At 30.9% G+C, this 20,036-nt stretch overlaps 2 protein-coding genes across 2 annotated transcripts in view; one reads left to right on the top strand and one right to left on the bottom strand.

Annotated features, from left to right (window-relative positions):
- Positions 1–1,277, bottom strand: part of LOC105621623 (stress response protein NST1) — an 11,988-nt gene extending 10,711 nt beyond the window's left edge. The window contains exon 1 of the mRNA XM_012203091.1: positions 1,202–1,277. Coding sequence (XP_012058481.1) covers positions 1,202–1,277 — 76 coding nt within the window. The remainder of the gene's footprint in view (positions 1–1,201) is intronic.
- A 13,965-nt stretch (positions 1,278–15,242) lies between these two features.
- On the top strand, positions 15,243–19,402 carry LOC105621625 (phosphatidylserine synthase 1). The gene is made up of 6 exons (XM_012203092.1): positions 15,243–15,475; positions 16,302–16,856; positions 17,082–17,351; positions 17,690–17,912; positions 18,467–18,533; positions 19,347–19,402. The coding sequence occupies exons 1-6, from the start codon at positions 15,243–15,245 to the stop codon at positions 19,400–19,402; spliced, it is 1,404 nt and encodes a 467-aa protein (XP_012058482.1).
- Positions 19,403–20,036: the final 634 nt, after the last annotated feature.

Consider the following 20,036-nt stretch of genomic DNA (forward strand, 5'->3'; position numbering starts at 1 on the left):
TTAACGTACGACTTTGTTAGTACCTCTACTATTTAGTTTAAGGTTTAGTTTAGTTCTTAAGTAATAAGTAAGGTAAGTAAATAAGTAATAATTAGTTGTGTGTGTGTGTGTGTGTGTGTGTGTGTGTGTGTGTGTGTGTTTTAGGAATTTTTTCTGAGAATATGTCCAGTAGTTGGCGCTTGAAAATCACATTTACTTCCTTCCGGACTCCTAAATTTTATTCTTTAATCATCCAAAATTTAAAGTAATTATGAAAAAAGATAAGTATTAAGTTTTAGACTTAGTATTAAGTTTTTGTTCTAAAGAATTTAAGAAGAGACAATGTAAAAAAAATACAAAATCCCGATCGAGAAAATTCTACGAAAATTCGTGAAGAAAGCAATACCATTTAAATCTAAGAAAAAAGGATTGCGCTTTAAGACCATAAATAGTTATAATGGTGTCTAACTTCAAAATTTATTTATAAGAAGTTTTAACAAAGATGAAAGTCTCTGAAAAGAAACTGTATTCGATACATTCTATAAATAACATACAAGCTATTTAAGTGAGTTTGACTCAATAAATGTTAAATTAATTCATGATTGTTCTGTGAAGAATCATTGACGTACTCCGTACTTTAGTAATAATAGAATAAATAGATAAACTTCCTAAAAAATCGATGAATTCACAACTTAATCTTATACAAAAAAAAATAAATAAATTGCAGTATAAAGATTGGCTTTGCCGAGAAAACCATCATAAAATTGCTTTTCGAAGAATTATTCAGAAATAAAAAATTTATATTCATTGAAACTTTAAAACAATTTAACAATCTTTTGCAAAAACAGATTGCAACTACAGATTTTTTATGAAGGACTACTTTTGTAGAGCTCCACCCTGAGAAAGCTCTGTGACAAACCAATGCCGAAATTTCTACCACAAATTGTAATATTTTTCTTTAAGCTCCTAAGAGTCTTAGAATTAAAAAAAACAAGGTCTATATTTCTCCTATTATTCGAAGACTGACATTATTAAGGTCATTGAGAAATATGATCATCTTATTAAGGTCATAAAAAATCGAATAGATTGATTTTCAAATACTTTAAGATCGAGTATTAAAAGCGTTTTGGCAGCCAATCTTTATGAATCTTGGAGAACCGGAAGGAAGGCTTCAGTGATAGATAGGGGTAGTGTGGGCCTTGCGCGACAGGGACTCACTCACCTACGACGCCCAACGGGGCCTTGCAGCTGTGACAGAAGCACTGGAGTACCGAGTCGCGCACGAGACCGATCAGCATATTGTTGTTTCGATTCGTACGAGGGGGTTGTTTCGCGAAGGGTGTCTCGGGACAGGTGATCTCGACGATGGGATCGCGCGAGACTAAGTCGCGGGTGGCTGGAAGGACGAGATGAAGAGGACTAGACCAGAAAAGAGAAGAGTTAGGCACGCCAGAAATGTCGCTCGCAAGTCGTAACTGGGGCGGTGGCTGAAGGGCGACTGGCCCACACGCTGCGCCGCGACGCCCGGCGTCGCTCAATATTCGACCACTCTCCTCCTCCTCCTTTTCCTTCTCCTCCTCTTTTCCTCGCTTTTCCCCGCATCATGCAACCAACAACCTACCCGACGACAAGCTACCCTTCCAGCTAGCCAACTCCAACGTACTATCGTCACTACTACTAGAACAACCGACAGAGGGGTGTTATTGGCTATACGGGGTGTTCCGCAAGAAGACCGCGTAGACGTGAGAGAGGACTTAATGGATGCGCAAGAGGGGAAAAAACGTCAAACAGAGGGATGCTCGAAGTCGTGGAATTAAAATGGGGAACTTAATTGGGGGTACTTTGGAATTTAGATATTTTGCGAGCTTTGGACGTTGAGATTCTTCTTTCAAAGTTCGTTACGCAGACATCTTTTATGTAATTATACTTAAAGAAACTTTTTCAGGAGTCTAAGATACTTGGAAGTTGAGATTTTTGACTTCTACGTGTCTCAAAAATCCAATGTACTTGGACATTGAGAATTTCGAATTCTCAAGATTCCAGGATGTTAAGACGTCTTTGTTCTTCGGAAATTCTACGTTCGTGAAAGATTCGACTTAAAGATCCTCCTGTTTTTTTTCTGGACACTCGGTACAGCTTGAAGCCAGTCGCTAGGCACGCATGCGAAAGCCTATGTGCAAGTGTAAAAATACCATCTGTCTATTTCTTATTCTTTTCCCCTCTTTCCGAATCATTCCGACTCATTGAAGATGTACCAACAATCCTCCGATCTATCATCGCTTCTAACGAAAGACTGGCTTCAATTTTCAAAACGGTTGAAGAAAAAAATCCGCTTGAATAAAGTCCACGAGTGACACGGAAATACCACGGTGGATTCTAATTGATTTTGCACTCTCACGTTTTCCTCCAATCTTCCTATCTTCAATTAATATTATAGAAATACCAATAGTTCTTACTAAAAGGACTTGTAAAAGAATAAATTATTATGCAAAAAAAAAATAAAAAAAATGATGAAATTCAAATATTCATAATATATAAAGAATATAATTATTAAAAAATCAAAATCATAATTCAAAATCTTATATTTTTTATACAAAAACATAATATTAACCTGAAAGATAGAAACGATCAATAATGACTGTTTGATATTTTTAGTGACTAGCTCGTATTAGATTGTTGAGTATTTCGACATCTTGAAATTCTTGAATCTTTGAATCTATTAGATTTGCAAATTCTAAAACCGCTATTTACAGTCCGTTCTTATTACAAGACTGTCTTAAATATCGTCTTAAAACGCTAATATGATTAATTTATGACTATGATATCTGAAATCTGTAAAACTGTCTTGAATATAAGAATCTATGAATACCAATCTAAGATTTTGGAAATCTGTGTGAAGTTCTTGATTCAATTTTGAAAAAAATCTCAGATATGTTTCTTTTTTTAAATTCCTTTAAATTCAGATTTGCGAGAAAATTGAAGTCATTATTCACACCTTTAAGATACGACAGAATGCGACAGAACGACTGGGAAATATGGGCCATGTAATGATCTGCTTTGTGTAAAATTTTCCACTGGATAGACGATCGAAGACACTGCTTTGTTGAAACTCGCACGTTGTGACGCAGTCGAGAAAACACTAGCGAGTCGATTACCCGTGGAAATCAATGAGGAATAAAATTTTCATGATGAATGACGACGAAGTCATGGTCAGATTTATATTAGACCGATAAACGAAGAAAAATCTTTTTTTACGTTATTACGGTTCTTATCCTTCAGTTAACTGCCAGTTAATTGTCTTAGCAACAAAAGGCAACAATTTCATTGACTTAACGCATCTTTATTGTCAAATGGTTCGATTTAGAAATAGAGTTGGTGAAGGCAAAAAAGTTAATAACTGTCAATGTTCTAATAGTTTCCTATTATTGTATTAAAAGTTTATCGCTCGAGATAACTATAGGATTAAATTATTTAAACTCCATATAATAGAATTGATTCAATGCAGGTTTTATCTTCGATAAGATTGATTATCGAAAATTGCCCAAGTTTTTTTCTATGATCAATCTTATTAAAGATAAAACCTGTATTGAATCAATCCTATTGTGATATGGAGTTTAAATAATCTGATTCTAGTCACAAAAACACACGATAAAAAAATAATTATGTGTCCAAAAATAATGTGTTTATTTACCAACGAACTTCTGACTATGTATCAAATTAAATTTTTAATGCAAATTTAATAAAACAAGAATTTGAAAAAAAAAATATTTTAATATAAAATTTTTATACGTATAGTAAATTAGTTTTAATATTATTAATATAATATACAATTATATCAATTCTATGTATAATATATACATATATGTACAATAATTATACATAATGAAAATATTAATATATATAATTATTATAACATAATTATTAATTTATGTTAATTTAATATAATGTAGCTTAATTTTCATGTTACATCTAGAGATTTAAGAAATCGATGAGTGAGAAAAGAGGGCAAATAATAATTTTTCAGTATTAATAAAAAATTGTTTAGTTTTAATTTCAGTGAAAAAACTAACAAAATTATTATTAAGAGAATTTAAATATAATATTTAATATTATAATTCCTGATTCCTGAAACGCTTGCCTATTAAAAATTAAAAATTAAAATTTTACACTTAGACCTTTTCTGCACTTAAAATAAAAAAATTTTATAGTGCGCTCTACTATTTACTTTATTTATAATATCTTAAATGCTCTCTCTTTATGTTAAACAAAATGTAATTTATACTAAACAATTTCGAAAGCAGCGAGTTAAAACACTGACAATTAAAATAATCTCTTCTAGACATTTTAATAAGCTTTTCAAGTTTAGTTAACCATTCGAAAATTTCATGAAAAAAGCTTCTACATTCTGAAGGATGTAGCATTTCCTTTTTTTCAATCTTGAATTTTGCGAATCCTGAACTAATATCCTTTTGTTCATTTCCAAATTTCTTTAAGTCTTAGAAGAGCCTAGGGTAAGTGCTCTATTTGCACTGAAAATCCAACTATTTCAAGATCAATGAGAAGAAAAACTTATTTTCAAAAAGTATTGGACTCGTCCTCTTTCTCTACGCGCTGCTTCAATTATAAGATTTGAGAATCAAAGCTTTGAGAAGCTCTTAAAAGATTTTTTCTTCCTCAAAACTTTATTCTTCTTTAGAATTCTTTCACAACATCTTTTGTCCTTTATCTTCACAGTTTCATAATTCAAAACAAAGAATAATAATCATATACGCTTGAAGATAATTTTCGTGACTTACTTTAGTGACAAAAAATGATACTGAAAAATGATACTTTTAAGTACTGCAATCACAAAAAAGATGTATTTTTTTTTGAAAGTCGGAGTAATCTTAATCCCATAAGCTCTATGTAACAAGTCGATTCAATGGTTACAGTTTAATAACATCCAAATGGCAATAACGAGAAAAAGCAAGCAAAAGAATCGAAGAAAAAATCAATTTTGTCGTCGCGAGTTATCCCTTTCATTGGTTTCTTCCCAATAAAAACTTGTGTCAAGGACGAAATTCTCTCTCTCTCATTGCGAATCCCATTCAATAATCCCTCCCTTCCATGGCTTTCTTCGTTAGATTAACCGGAAAAAGTGTTTGATTCAAGAGCAAGTACACTTATAATATTGAAGAAATATTTTTCTCATTTTTTCTCTTCTCTTTCATTAATTAGCAAGATTATTATTATTATTATTATTATTATTATTATTATTATTATTATTATTATTATTCCATAATTTAAGTCAGTGTTTTTTGTCTGCCGTAACAGTTATCTTCAATTTTTAACAAATGGTCTTGACTGACCATTTGATACTTTTTATTTCTTTTGACGACTCAGTTTTTTAAAGTTTTATTTACTATGTAGTTATACTGACTATTATGCCATTGTGATGAGCATCTTATCATGCAAAGGATAATTGTACGGCCATTTCGAATAACAGAAAAATTTTCAACAATTGGTCTTTCAATCGCTTATGAGCAATTTGTGTCTACAAATTTTTCATCGCGTTATATCTAACTCTGCTTTATGACACTTCTCTACTTCTTTTTTTTTGTTCATCTGTTATTTCATTATCGCATTTATTCGAATATCTGAAGACGATTTGATTAAAAAGCTGAAACATATAATATTACCGAGTTTATAGCTTACTTATAATTATGGACTGTAATTCAATAAACATTTTGTTTTTCATATATTTTTGAAACTGATTCTTATATGCTCTTTACTTCCTTTACATTATTATTATTATTACTTCAAAAATCGAAACCTCTTCAGAAACGTAATCACTTTTATGTTTATTTTATGTTATTCGATTCAAGAAATCGATTGTACAAGAAATTCATGTCAATCTTTCACATAAAGGAAATAATAGCTGCGAAAGGACCGAGTCCCTTCAAACTTCTTTTCAGGTCGCGTTATCGTTCGCGATCCACAATTAGCAATTCCAAGTTGAGAGCCACGGAGGCGACGGGTCCCCGACGTGCACCACTGCCGTTGTCAGCCGTCTGGTGCAGGCTCACAGCAACTTCTTCCTCCACAACGCTCATTCTTACTCGCTAGCCACGAGGACGCGGCCATCGGGGTCCGGGGGCTCTGACCTCTTGTCCGTATGCCGCCTGCCGGTCTCGCCGGTCTCTGCGGCGTTTAGGGTGTGTTCTCCGGCACGGCGCCGAATCGTCCGGGCGCCTTGGTTCTCTTCTCTAATTGTCGAACTTTGTCCTGATACTGTCCAAGGTGTGATACACGCAAGACTCGTATGCATATCATTCAAAAAACGAGGGACACTAAAGGATTAAGAATCCACATAAACTAACAAGTACTAACTTTATCTTATTATGTATATATGAGAGACTCGTCCATTACGAGTCAAGGGGTATCAATGGGTCATTGACCGTTTAAGATAAACCAGAGTGTTAGATAATATTGTAATAACTTTCTGGTATACAATTGTTACTTTGTTGTCCTCGTATGTATGAAACAGCAGGTGACAGAAATTAAAAAATTTGTTTCGGGATGTTAATGATTTTTGTAATGCTATTTAAAAAAACAACCATAACTATCATACGATCATAAAAATCTTTTTTTTTTTGAAAATTTTATTTGCCATTATTTATTCTTCTTTAGACCAAACAACTTTTATTTAACATGTTTTTCTATATTTACCTTCCATATTTATCTTTTCATTGCCTGCGGCAATTAAAATGGGATATCTTGTACACGATTTAATTATTAGTAATAATCCTAAATTCTAGCGAATAAAATTCTAACGAATTTTTCAAAAATAAAAAAAATGTACGTTTTTTAACAATAAATACGATCCAAGTTTGAGTATACTTGTGAGTATACTTCATCATTAATCAGTATTCGTTGAATATATAGAACGAATATGCAGTATCATGTTTATCGATCGCTTAATATCGTTTTACATATCTTTAAACGTTCAGTACAATGAAAATTAGCCCCTTATCTGTATAAATCTGAATAATTCGCGTTCATTTTTTTAATGTATTTGGAGTGATTTAAAAAAACTCTAAAAATTCATAAATGTACTTTCAAGTTTCTAGAACAAATCTACTTTATTTTGGAAAAAATAAAATGTATAATTACTTTTGAAATTTTGAGAAATTTCCATAAATAGAAATCAATCAGACACTAATTAGGTTTGTACGCAAGAAAAAGGCTGTTACTCACATTCATTGGAAACGGGCGATTCCGTTGCGGTGGCCATAGCGTTATCTCTGCAACAAAAATATTAGATAAGTATATATTCAAATGAACACCGGAAATGAGAACATTGCATGTCCGAGGGAAAGTAAGTATATAGAACAAACATGAATCTGTTTTATGTTCCTAGGACAAGACTTTCTTCTTTTCAATTACAAATATAACTCCTGGCATCGTTGGAATATCTACTATTCTTTTAGATTATATTACACTTCTCTCAGTTCCAAAATAAGCGTCCGAGAATTTGGTAGAAATAAAGAGAAAGAGGAAATTTATAAATGGAACTGAGAAAGCGCAGTTTATAAAAAGAAAGACCTATTATGTACTGTATCGATTAGTTCTTCTGCATCTTAAATAGAAAGGAAGACTTGCAGCCGTGATATCATCGATTTGCTTTATGCTAAACTTGTACGTATTAATTAAAAATTTTTTTTAATAATGCAAGATATTATTATCTACAGTTTTTGTTTCATGTTGAATAATATATACAAGTTTTAACATTTTGTTATTGTTAGTATAAATGCGACTTACACATAAAGACCTTTATTATTTAATAATGCAAGATATTATTATCTACAGTTTTTGTTTCATGTTGAATAATATATACAAGTTTTAACATTTTGTTATTATTAGTATAAATGCGACTTATACATAAAGACCTTTATTATTTAATTAATGTAATTAAAACTGTAATTACATTAGAGCAATAAAAAAAATGTTACACAAGTATGTTTTCTTTTTTATCTCAATCAAATATAGTCTCACATTGATATGAATCTAAACTGGAGTATCGATTTTTTATTTATATTTCATGAAATAATTTATTATTTCATAATTGAGACGATTTATTAATTATTTTTATTGTATGGTAAATAACGAAGGTAAAAACCGTGAAAATGTTTATGAATTCTCGAAATGTATATTAAATGTATATTATTAACCGTGCCAACTAATCTATATAATTTAATAAATGTATACTAAATTTAAATTTTCTGCGTTTCAATTTTCCTTCAAAATCAGCACGAACTTTCCGGACAACCCAATATGTATATTGCTACATTAGCTACATAAAAGTAAATGTATGAAAAATTTCTATCATCGAACAAATTTTCTTTAAACAATCATTTCAAGTCACTAAAGGTCGGAGCTCTAAAAGATTTTGTAGTGTGACAAGAATTTCCAATAAAAAATAAGGAAAATAATAATTAGATCGTCCTAATACCACATTATGCTATTAATTTTTTTATTACAAAAATACGTTTTATTCTATATGATTCAAAGTGATTGAAGCATCCTTTCTTATTATTTTTATTATTTTATTCTGCGACGCAGACTGTATTCAAGAACGAGTCATTATGATATCAAAATAATGTGAAAAAACGACTTTAAAATGATTATTAAAAGTCATTTTTCAATCTGATTTATTTCTGATTTAATGTCATTATGATTAACGATGTGACTTGATGCTTGGATAGTTTATGTATATAACATGATATAAGATAATTATTAAGAACATTAAGATGTGTCCTCTTTTCATACTTCAGCTCTGAACTTCTTGCACAGTCCATTTTGCCTCTTTTTCTTCAATATAAAAAGAAAAAGGAGAAAGGTGAACCGTGAAAGAAAGAAAAGTTCAGTTATGTGGTATAGAAAAGGAATCTTATAAGACGGTCAAGATAGATTATAGCGACATCTAGTGACTACCATTATTTACTTGAACATGCTCCTTCGCATTAAAAGTATCTTTTTAAAATTAACGGTTTTCAGCTATAATATTAAAAAAACCGCTTTTTTCCAATTATAGAAAAAAAATTATTTTCTTTTCAGAAAGAAGCAAATATGGCAAATTTTACGAACATATAAATTTTTCCAATGAATTTTGCTATCCTTAAGGAAGGACCGAGAAAATCCACGGAAAGTAGGAAAAAAAAATGGTTTTTTCCAAAATTTTAAAACGATATTTTCAGCAAAAGATACAATGCAACACAATGATTATTTAATCTTTGTTTAACATTGGAAGACAATAAGAATGAAATGATTCACCGTGTTAAACTGCATTATCTGTATTTTTGTTGAAAAGCACCTAAACAAGAATTGAGAAAAATATATATACATATATATATCTTAATCTTAAAAAAAATTAATTTCTTAAATGTAGACCAAACAGTTTAATTAATTATAACAGTCGATGTACAAATATTAAATATTTTAAGATCTACTTGGACTGAAAATAGAAATTCTTCAAACTTAATTAGAGTTATTCTCTCATAAGTTCTACGTTCAAATTGTAATTATTTAAATATTTTGCTTCAATTATTTAATTAATTAACTCATTTTTGGTCCAACTGGATCTTTGAAGATCCCGAATTATCAATTTTGAATGATTGTACCGCAAATTCAGACACGTACAAAAAAAGTGAAACCGTTTCAAGTCATATAATTGTAAAATTATGCTTGAATGTTGAAAGTGTACCAGAATATTTTCAGATTTTTTAAAGCACCAAAAAACACTTCGAAAAATATAATAAGCACCCAGTTACGGACCAGGAAAGCAGTGGAAAAAAAAATGTTAAATCACGAAGGATTAAGTCAATTATACCGTCAATTTATCGTTACTAAATTAATAATGAATTGATTAAATGAGAAAAGGTAAACGATGTTTGAAACATCCTATATATTCCTTTGTCCACAACGAATTTACTAAATAAATAACCACAATATGTAAAACACAAGTCTATACATTAAAAATTAAAGATATCTTATAAAACAAATCAATGAATTTTACGTCAGCCTGGTATGCCAATTCCTACCTCGATAAAAATAAACAAAGGCCTAACATTTTTTATTTACAAACGTTCCGCCATGATTTCCTGTCATCATCGCTTAAAAGCCATTAATAACCGTCGTTTATTGTTTACATAATCCAAAAAGGAACAATAACGGAATGCATCACAAAACCTTACCATCTCAAATATGAAAAGCGATAGACGAGAAATAATATTCTAATTATGCTCACAGATCAACTCTTCAGAAAGACGTGCTGACGCGTTGCGTCGCTTCAATAAATCGTGGCGTGAAGGTCGGAAGCGTCTCTTTGTTTGCGACGGAAAAAGGGCGAAGGGAAAACATTTACCTGCTTGCTTCTCTTTATCCTTCTCTCGCAGAATAAGAAACGCTGCAGCTCTCTCGACTCTTCGAGTCCGAATCGATGACGGGCCTGTCGATTCACGAATCACGAACGTAAACTCGTTCGCATGCGAATAAAACCAGATGCACCAAATATGACGCCGACGCGACGGGACAGAACGAACCGAGTCGCTGTGTATCTATACCAAACCGGTCGCTTCGTACGCTGCTTTTATCGCGCGGCGTCTTTGTGCGGTATTCGAGTCACCGAAGGCGGCCGAAAGTTGCCGAGGTCGAACGAGTCGTTGCCGGCGCAACCATCTTATTGGCTCGCCGGCGGCGCCACCTCGCGCTGATTGGCCCGTTTGAACTGTTGAACGTTGTTAGCACTATACCGCCGTATGCATTCGCCAAACTGTTCTCGATTAACTCGACGGCTGCTCCCGCATCACATGTTGGTCCATTTGCCTCAGTTTTTGTATCTTCTTTTTTATTCTTCAAAAAGCCTCTTTGTTTTATAATATACTACATTGCGAAAAGTGCTACTGATACATTTATCGTTAATTTTTTAAACGCCACACCTGAATTTAAATATCGATTAAAATTGATCATTGTAACAAGTGTCAATTAAATGACAATAATAATAATAATTTTGAGATTTATTGTATATTTTACACATCTTTTTATTGACTTTATAATATTCTGGAACTTTGTTCTTATTGATAGTCTTTGATTTACGAATTTATTACCCCGGAAAAATCCTATATATGTAATTATATATAATTTTACATATTTAATTATATGTAATTATATATAAACGTTTTTCCCGGGAGATTAATTCTTCCAACGTCTTTCCCGAAAATTTCAATAAAAATGAAATTGCTCGGCTTATGATGGACGATTTTATGCATAATTTGTTATCGATTTAAATAATATTTAAATATATCATATATATACTATGCAAATTTCATTCTTTTTTTTACATTGGAAAGAGTCGCCGGTGCGCATCAATGGATCGCGCATTATATTCGGATGGTAAACCGTTAGAACCGTCTTAAAAAAAAACAATCATTCCGGATGAATCATATGACTGCATTCTTCAAGGAGTGTGTGGGACGTCGCGACCGTTGCGCAGTCGCGACGTATTTTGCCGCGTAAAAAAAGTGTGTCCCAAATATGGGCGGAACGTTCGCGACTGGTTTCGCCAGGAATCCGAATCCGACACTGTCGTCTTTTCACTCCGGTTGAGTCTACGACAAAAGTGGCGCGATTTGCTACAATTTACTCCTTCCGTGGTCTTCGACCAATTTTTGTATACAACAGGCTGCGCGATTTATCCTTGTTTTCATACATAGTCTTTGTTATTGCGCATTTAGATCCGCTATCTGGATTTCTGCATGTATGAGATAAGATTTATTGCGTTTTTTTAATTTTGTAAGATTAGATTATTGCCCTTAAAATAAAACGAGTATTCAATTAGTCCTTTTTTAAATTATAAATAAACTATTCTTATAAAGAAATAATGATAAGATCGAGTCAATAGACTAGAATTATAATAGAATTATAATAGAATGTAGTGCAGAATATGATGGTACATTGATTACAGAAATCGAATAGAATTTATTATTATTGGAAACATGCAAATGAGTTATTTTTTTTTTTATAAGATTTGAATTTTTTATAGCTGAATGTTGGATTACATTAAAGTGCGAAAGTTTACGTTCATATATTGTGAAGCGATTGAACTAAGTAAAACAACTTTCGTATTTTTGGTTTAATACAAATTATAGCTTCTCATTTTTTGCTGCGTAATATTTCATATTTAAAATAAAAAAGACAATAGTACAATTAAACGTTGAAGAGAAGAAAAAGTTGAAAATGCAGTTAGTTTAACTATAAAAAACAGATCAATATATAAGAATTCGATATGATGAGAAGCTTCCAAAAATCGCACATATTGACAACATATGTCTATGATTGACACCTACATATAATACACATATATACATATATGATACAACATACCTGTGGTTGCATATAAAAACATAGTGACGAGTCCAGGATACGAGCGTCACGACCAATAAAATGTTCAATTTGATCTCTGCAAGAGATAATGGTGTCTTAAGCTGACTCACTGATCAAGACGGTTATATGTCTATTCATTTGTAAATTTACATGCACAAAAATCTTTATGCTTCTTATTATTTTGCGTTATAAATTATATATATATATGTATATATATATATATATAGTATCAATCCCAAGCAATGCATATATTTTCAAAGTACGTTTAACAGATATAAACTGTAAAATAAATGTTTAAAATTTAATATGTTTATTAAACTATTTAATAAATGTTAAAAAAGCGTATCATTCAATCTTGAAAAATTGAAACATATAGATCCTGGTGATCTTAAAACTTTTTCTTAATTTTTAAATAATAAATAATTATTTGGAATAATCTATTTTACAATCTTATTTTTTATTTATGTAGACTAATTATCATACTATATTATCATACTATATTATGTTAAGTTCAAGTATGCAATTTCATAAATGATTGAAAATTTTAAAATTAAAATAACAAAAACCTATTATATAGTCCCAAGATTTGTATGTTTTTTACTATCATAAAAAATATGTTTTCCTATTACGAGTTAATAACGTATATTTAATAATAACGTTAAAAATAATTTAACATTTTTATATAACGTAAAAATGTTTCAATTAACGTTTTTTAAATGTAGATTTTAAACGTCTGTTTGGGATATTAATTATACTTCAATTTATTACGCGTGTATAATTAATATATTTATTAACTATACCATAAACATATAATACATATTATGTGATAATACAATTTATCACGGTAATTTTTTTAATGCCTTAATTTGAATTTAAACGCTTATCGGAGTGTATATAAAAAATATCTTCTGATATATATGCACTTATTCTGCACATATTATTATACACAGAATATGTACATAATAATCCAACAAAAAAATTTTTCATGCATAAATATGTATAAATATTTATAAACATATATCATCATATTATGTAAAATATGTTCATACATGTTTATACATCTTTTTTTCTTTCATAAAATTAGTTTTTAATGTAAAATAGAAATAATAATAGCAAACATAAAAAATGTAAAAACATAAAAAATAATTAAAGAGATAATTCTCACATTGTTCATTTCAGAAAAAAAAACAAGTATGAAAAAATGTAAAAAAAATTGCTCGCAATTATGCATAATTTTATATATAATTATACATAAGTAATTTCTTTATATTTCTTCAAACTTGATTTTTTCTAAAACAAATAGTGTGAAAATTACTCTTTTAATTATTTTTAATGTTTTTCATAATATTATAATTATTTCTATTACACTAAAAAGTAATTTTACAAAAAAAAGAGATGTATGAACAAGTGGACATATTTCACATATGATTATATATGTATATGAATATTTATGTATGTTTACACATATTTATATATATTCATGCATGAAAAATTTTTTATAAGGAAGACATTAATAACCTCGCGTGTTATACTATACGTATGTATATACTTTAACTATAGGAAAATAACGCTTTATTTGTATATGCTATTATCATATTATTATCAGGGTCATGTCAGAAAAACTTAAGCTGCAATAAAACATATAAGCAATTTCATGATGGAAAAAATTTGTCATAGTTTGTCCGAAAAATATAAAAAAATAACAAATTTTGATAAAGACAGTATTGCCGAAATTTGACAGAAAGTATCTCATTTTATCTGTAACTGTTCGAATTTATACATTTCGACAATTTTCAGAGAAATTTAGGACGAATTCGAATATATTTTGATCACATTTTTCTATAAGAATAAATATGAATAAATATTCTATATGAATAAATAAATCAATATGTTGGATTTTCTATTGCTTACGTTTTACTGCGTAAATTTTTTTGTGTGCCTCTTACTTTTTTATAATAACGATTTAGACTTTAAATTTTTTCATATCGGTAACAATAATTTGAATAAAGATTTGTTACAATATGCATTATTTATTAGAAAAAGTAACAGTTTGTTTTAAATAATCATTTTGAAGAAATCGCTACATCTTATCTTTATCTAAATTATTACAATATCTATTATCTTCATATCATCTTAGACAAAAAAGAAATTCACAAAAAAGAATTCTTTTACCAAAAACAGCTGTTACTTTTTTAAATAAATAATGCATATAGTAATTATGAATTATTTTTTTCAAAAGTGATTTTCCACTCCTGCATTATCATTTCTAAAAAAATATAAAATCATTATATCAAGTCATTATATTCAAGTCATTATATCAAGTCATTATATTGTAAAAAGTAACGACGTTATAATTAAGTAACTTTTCAATCGTTATACTTATTTCAATTGTAACGCAATAAAATATCTCTTCTATCGGTCAATGGGTTGTTGCTTAATTGACATTAGCTAATGCAAGCTAATATGACAACAATCGGGAGGTATAAAAGTGAAGAATGATATATCTAATCATCCTATTGAGTTTAAGCTTCTTTCTGCCGTTTCCCACCCCCACTGTAATGCGCGAGTTTCACGTTTTCGACTCTCGTCTCCGTATGTCACCATTGTCGCCGCACTATGTCGCTTCGTTCGCGCGAGCCCACCGGCGTGAAGTTGCGCGCGATTGCCGCCGCGTGAGTGTGATGTGCCGCGCGCGCATCTAAGTTCACGCGAGTCAATCCAACTCGATCGTGGATCGCAGGCGTGTTCGCGTTTACGTATAAGACGGATACGACGCGAAAATTACACGTGTTTATTTGCCGATGGTGGTCGAACGAGACTGAGGCAGAGAGTATAGTGGAAGGATGACGACAGCAATGCAAGAGGATGATTTCAAAGCGACCACTGTCGCTAATACCGTCGCCAACACCGTCGTCGATCATGCCGAGGAACACAGACTCCGCACCGGGACCGACAGCTTTCCAAGCATCAATGAGAGGCCGGTCGACGACATCTCCCTCGAATTCTTCTATAAACCGCACACTATCACCCTGTTACTCATCTCTATTGGTGCCGTTATATACTCTGCGTTCACCAGGTAGACAAGGCCTCATTTTGATCCCTTTGAACCTTTGAAATTCTTACGGATTATATCTCCTTGATTTCTTTTAACTTTTTCCTCTTGTTTTCTTTGACGATATAAAGTGTATTTCGATTAAAAAACCACATGATGCAAGCTGAAGAAATTTCATGTTTGAATGTTAATTAGATTTATATCGGTATGTGAAAATCGATATCTAGTTTTGATAAGATAATCACCTAAAATACCTTGACAATGACTGAATATTGTGCTTGAATAATGCAACTCATATGTTATCATATACATGAGAATTTTAATTTTTTATGTGCAATTTCTTATGTGCAAATGCCGATAAAAGTTTCATTATAATTTTTTCTATAGAGATACGTGTGCAAGTAATTCTATATATTATAGTATTTGAACTTGTCCTTGGCTTATCTATTATAAGCCATTCATGATTATTCTTCTATTTTAGCTTAATGGTATTGTGTATTATGTAACTTGTATTTTTTGTACTATATTTCTGCTAAATATTTTTATGTTCTTGTTTAGACAGCAGTTATGATTGATATTAGAAATTTTTTTAAATTGAGTTTAATTTAGCTTGTATTATTAATTATAATATTTTATATAGCCGATATAGAAAAATATGTATCAGTTGTTATGTGTTTATTATGACTGATAAATGCAAATAAATTTTAGAACTTGGATTACTCCGATCGTAGTCACTGTTTATAATTCAGTTAGTAGGAAAATTTATATAAATGGAACTCAAAGGTCACACAAAATTTTGTTGTATCATTGGAATACAGAATATTGTTACATCTAAAAACATTTCTTTCAGGAATACCACAAATGTGGAAGACAACATGTGGGCGGGTATATTGTGCGTCATTTTCTTCTTCCTCATCATATCTGTCCTGACATTCCCCAACGGTCCATTCACTAGGCCTCATCCTGTGGTATGGCGGATAGTGTTCGGCTGTAGTGTACTCTATTTGATGGGTCTGCTGTTCTTGTTGTTCCAAAACTATGAGACAGTCAGAAGAATCCTGGTATGGGTAGATCCAGGTTTAGCTTCCTTTCACATCGATATGGACAAGGAGTATGGTGTCAACTGTTCGGATGTCACAGTAGAAAGGATCTGGAATCACCTGGACGTATTTGCGTTAGCACATTTTCTTGGCTGGGCCTTCAAGGCCATCTTAATTCGTCATCTTGGTATCCTTTGGGCCATCAGCGTCATGTGGGAGGTGACAGAGATTGCCTTTGCTCATTTATTGCCAAACTTTATCGAGTGCTGGTGGGACGCCTTGATTCTCGACGTTTTAGTGTGCAATGGATTGGGTATCTGGGTCGGCTTGAAAATTTGCTCCATATTGGAGATGAGGGAATACAAGTAAGAATTTAGTTTAAATTTTGAGATCCATGTCTTTCACATTTTCATCATTTATTATAATAAAGAATTTATTTTGCTGAACAAAGTATATTCTTTCTATTCAGAATTCTTTTTTTGTAGAAAAATTTTATCTTTATTTCATAGAGAAAGAAGTTTTTTCTTTTTTTCTCAATAAAAAGTATTGAATAGTACTGAATTTTTTAACTTAAATACTTTCTTAAATAGGTGGGTCAGTATTCGTGACATTGAGAGCACCACTGGGAAACTGAAAAGAGCAATGTTGCAGTTTACTCCTGGCAGTTGGACAAGTGTTAGATGGCTGGATCCAACTTGCACACATATGCGACTGGTTGCTTTATGCCAGCTAGTGATATTCTGGCAAGTTTCCGAGCTGAATACGTTCTTCTTGAAACACGTCTATGAGTTTCCTCCATCTCATCCATTTGTTGTTGCCAGATTAGTATTGGTCGGCGTTATAGTCGCACCATCCGTTAGGTAAGCGGAAAGAGCACAAATTTTGACAATATAAATAAGATTAGTTTTTCAAATTTTAAAATTTGACTACTTTAAAATTTTATATTTGTATTATATATACATGAATATGGAAATTTGAATATTTGGAGAATTGTAATATTTCAAGATGTAATCTTATTAAGTATTATATATAATTTTGTGAATTAAATTGTAATATAAAAATAGGTGTAATTGGTACTTTAAATTTTCTAATCTAATATTATTGTTTATATTAACAAATTGATCTAATAAATTAAAAAAATTTTGAATATACGGTTGAGCGTGCGGTTGAGATAATATTTGTTGCGTTGTAATTGCAGGCAGTATTATATGTACGTAACTGACCCGACATGTAGTCGAGTGGGAACTCAGTGTTGGGTCTATGGAGCAATTATGGTGACAGAAGCTTTACTATGTATACGCCATGGTGCAGCTCTGTTTGAACGCACTCAAGCCCTTAATATCCTCCTTTGGCTGCTTTGCCAATCTCTAGTCTCCGTTCTCTGCGTTTATGGCTGTGTTTTGTGGCATCAGTACTTTGAGGTAGATACCAACACATTCAGATTTTAATGTCTCTGTAAACTTCCAGAAATAGAATTTAAGAAAACTATTGCTACAGTATTTTTATTCTCAGAGAAAAAGAATAATGAATGCATAATAATTTTGAACGGAAATATCGTGTATAAAGACTTTTGTATTAATTATATGGAAAATTGGATTGTAATGGAATGACTTAATTTTTACATTTAATGTAGTTGTAATATGAACATAAGATCTCTTTTTTAGCTATGATATCAAAGATGCTTCATGAGTAGAAATTTTACTTTTGATGTACCATAATTTAAAACTGTTCATTATTAAGTCTTGTGTTTAGACATCTTTTGTTCATCATATTGTAAATTACATTATATGTAAAAACTAACTTCACCGGGATAATAGCAATAATTTTCTATATAATTAATACAAGATCCTTTTTTTTGGAGCAAACTTACACAGCAATTTTGTGCACTTAAATAAATATTGTTCGTCAATAGCTAATTAATTTTGATAACTAACTCTTGTTGCTCCTTTTAAATGCATGGTGCTGATTATTGCAGACGGGAAAGAAAGTCACTATAAGACGGTCAGTCTCCCATCTAAGCAAGTTTGACACGGATGTAAGTGGTATGTGTTGATTACATCATACGATGTGTAATCGTTTGATAGTTTGCAACAATCTGAGTTTGCGACACTTGATTCATTGTTATTGCCATTCTTGTCACAGGCCTAGTTTCCATCGATTTAATCCGAATCAGAATGTAAGAATCAACCAATTACAATCGAGTATTCCTCTGTTACAATCGAACGACAGGGAAATGCTCGAGTTGGTTCTTACATTTTAATCCGAATTAAACCCTCGGTGGAAATTAGGCCACTGTTACTATCAATCATCCCGAAATTTGTTCGTGATTTGTTCATATAATATCCTAACTCGAATATTTTATTTTTATTGACAACTTAAAATAATGAAAATATGATTAATCATTTGGATAAATCAGGATTATTTTTTATGAAGACTGAATGCTTTTAAATTTGACTTTTAGAATTTCAAATCTTTGAATATTATATATCCTGAGATTCTCAGATTCTTGCATTTAAAAAATGACTTTGAGTCATAAAATATTGTAATTTTTGTAACTAAAATTTTTAAAACTTTATCTTATTAAATTCTTGGATCTTTTCTTTAAATTTTAAAATATATTAAATATAATAAAGTATTAAAAAAATTGTTATTATTCAGATTAGAGAAATCAGTTTTCATTAAGTAATTCTATGTTTTTAATTATTTTTTTTTTTAATATTTTTATATAATTCTTTTTTTTCTATATCTATTATACTTCTCAAATTGAGATTTTTAAAAAGAATTAATCAACTGCCACAACTCAATCGACATTGGAGCAGTAATTTTTATGTTATTTACAAATGTGTTTATTTCAGGGAATATGGTTCGTCGTACGAAATCCGTGGAAGAATTCGATAAGAAAAAATTGTGAAAGGAAGAGAGAAAAGAACCACTTGATGGTGAACTGAGGACACTAATTACACTTTCTAGTCGAATAGGACAATCGCGCGCAAGAGTAGAATGAATGATTAATGCGTCCGATTATTTGTGACGTGATATGAATGGTCTCCAAAGTGTTACTTTTGTTCCTCAGAATGAATGAAGAATATTATTGTTATTATTGATCCGTGGACGCTCCAATTTAGCGTTCGATCAAATTCAGTGTGAATATCGCGTAAAAATTGTTTATTGATTCATATTCATTCGGCGATTACGTTGCTTACTTTTTTCTCTCCAACGTTAATAACTATAACGTTACCTCGCAAACGATGCGCTTGCGGCAAGGTGTTCATCGAAACATTGCTTTTAAACTTAAGACACACGTTTTATTACGTAAATGAGAATCTCTCTCTTTTATGTATTAAAGGATACAGAAACAAAACACATGTTCTCCAATCTTTTTTAGATTTTAAAATTATAAAAATAGGTTTACGCATCAACCGCATGAAACTGATGCTTCTAATTCGATTTCATGATTTAATAATCAAATCTTAAAAATGTTCATACACGAATCTCGCAGTGGATGAATCCGAGTTTTGTTTCTGTATTCCATCGATTAGATTAGA

This window comes from Atta cephalotes (genome assembly GCF_000143395.1).
Source record: "Atta cephalotes unplaced genomic scaffold scaffold00035, whole genome shotgun sequence".
Classification (NCBI taxonomy): Eukaryota; Metazoa; Arthropoda; class Insecta; order Hymenoptera; family Formicidae; genus Atta; species Atta cephalotes.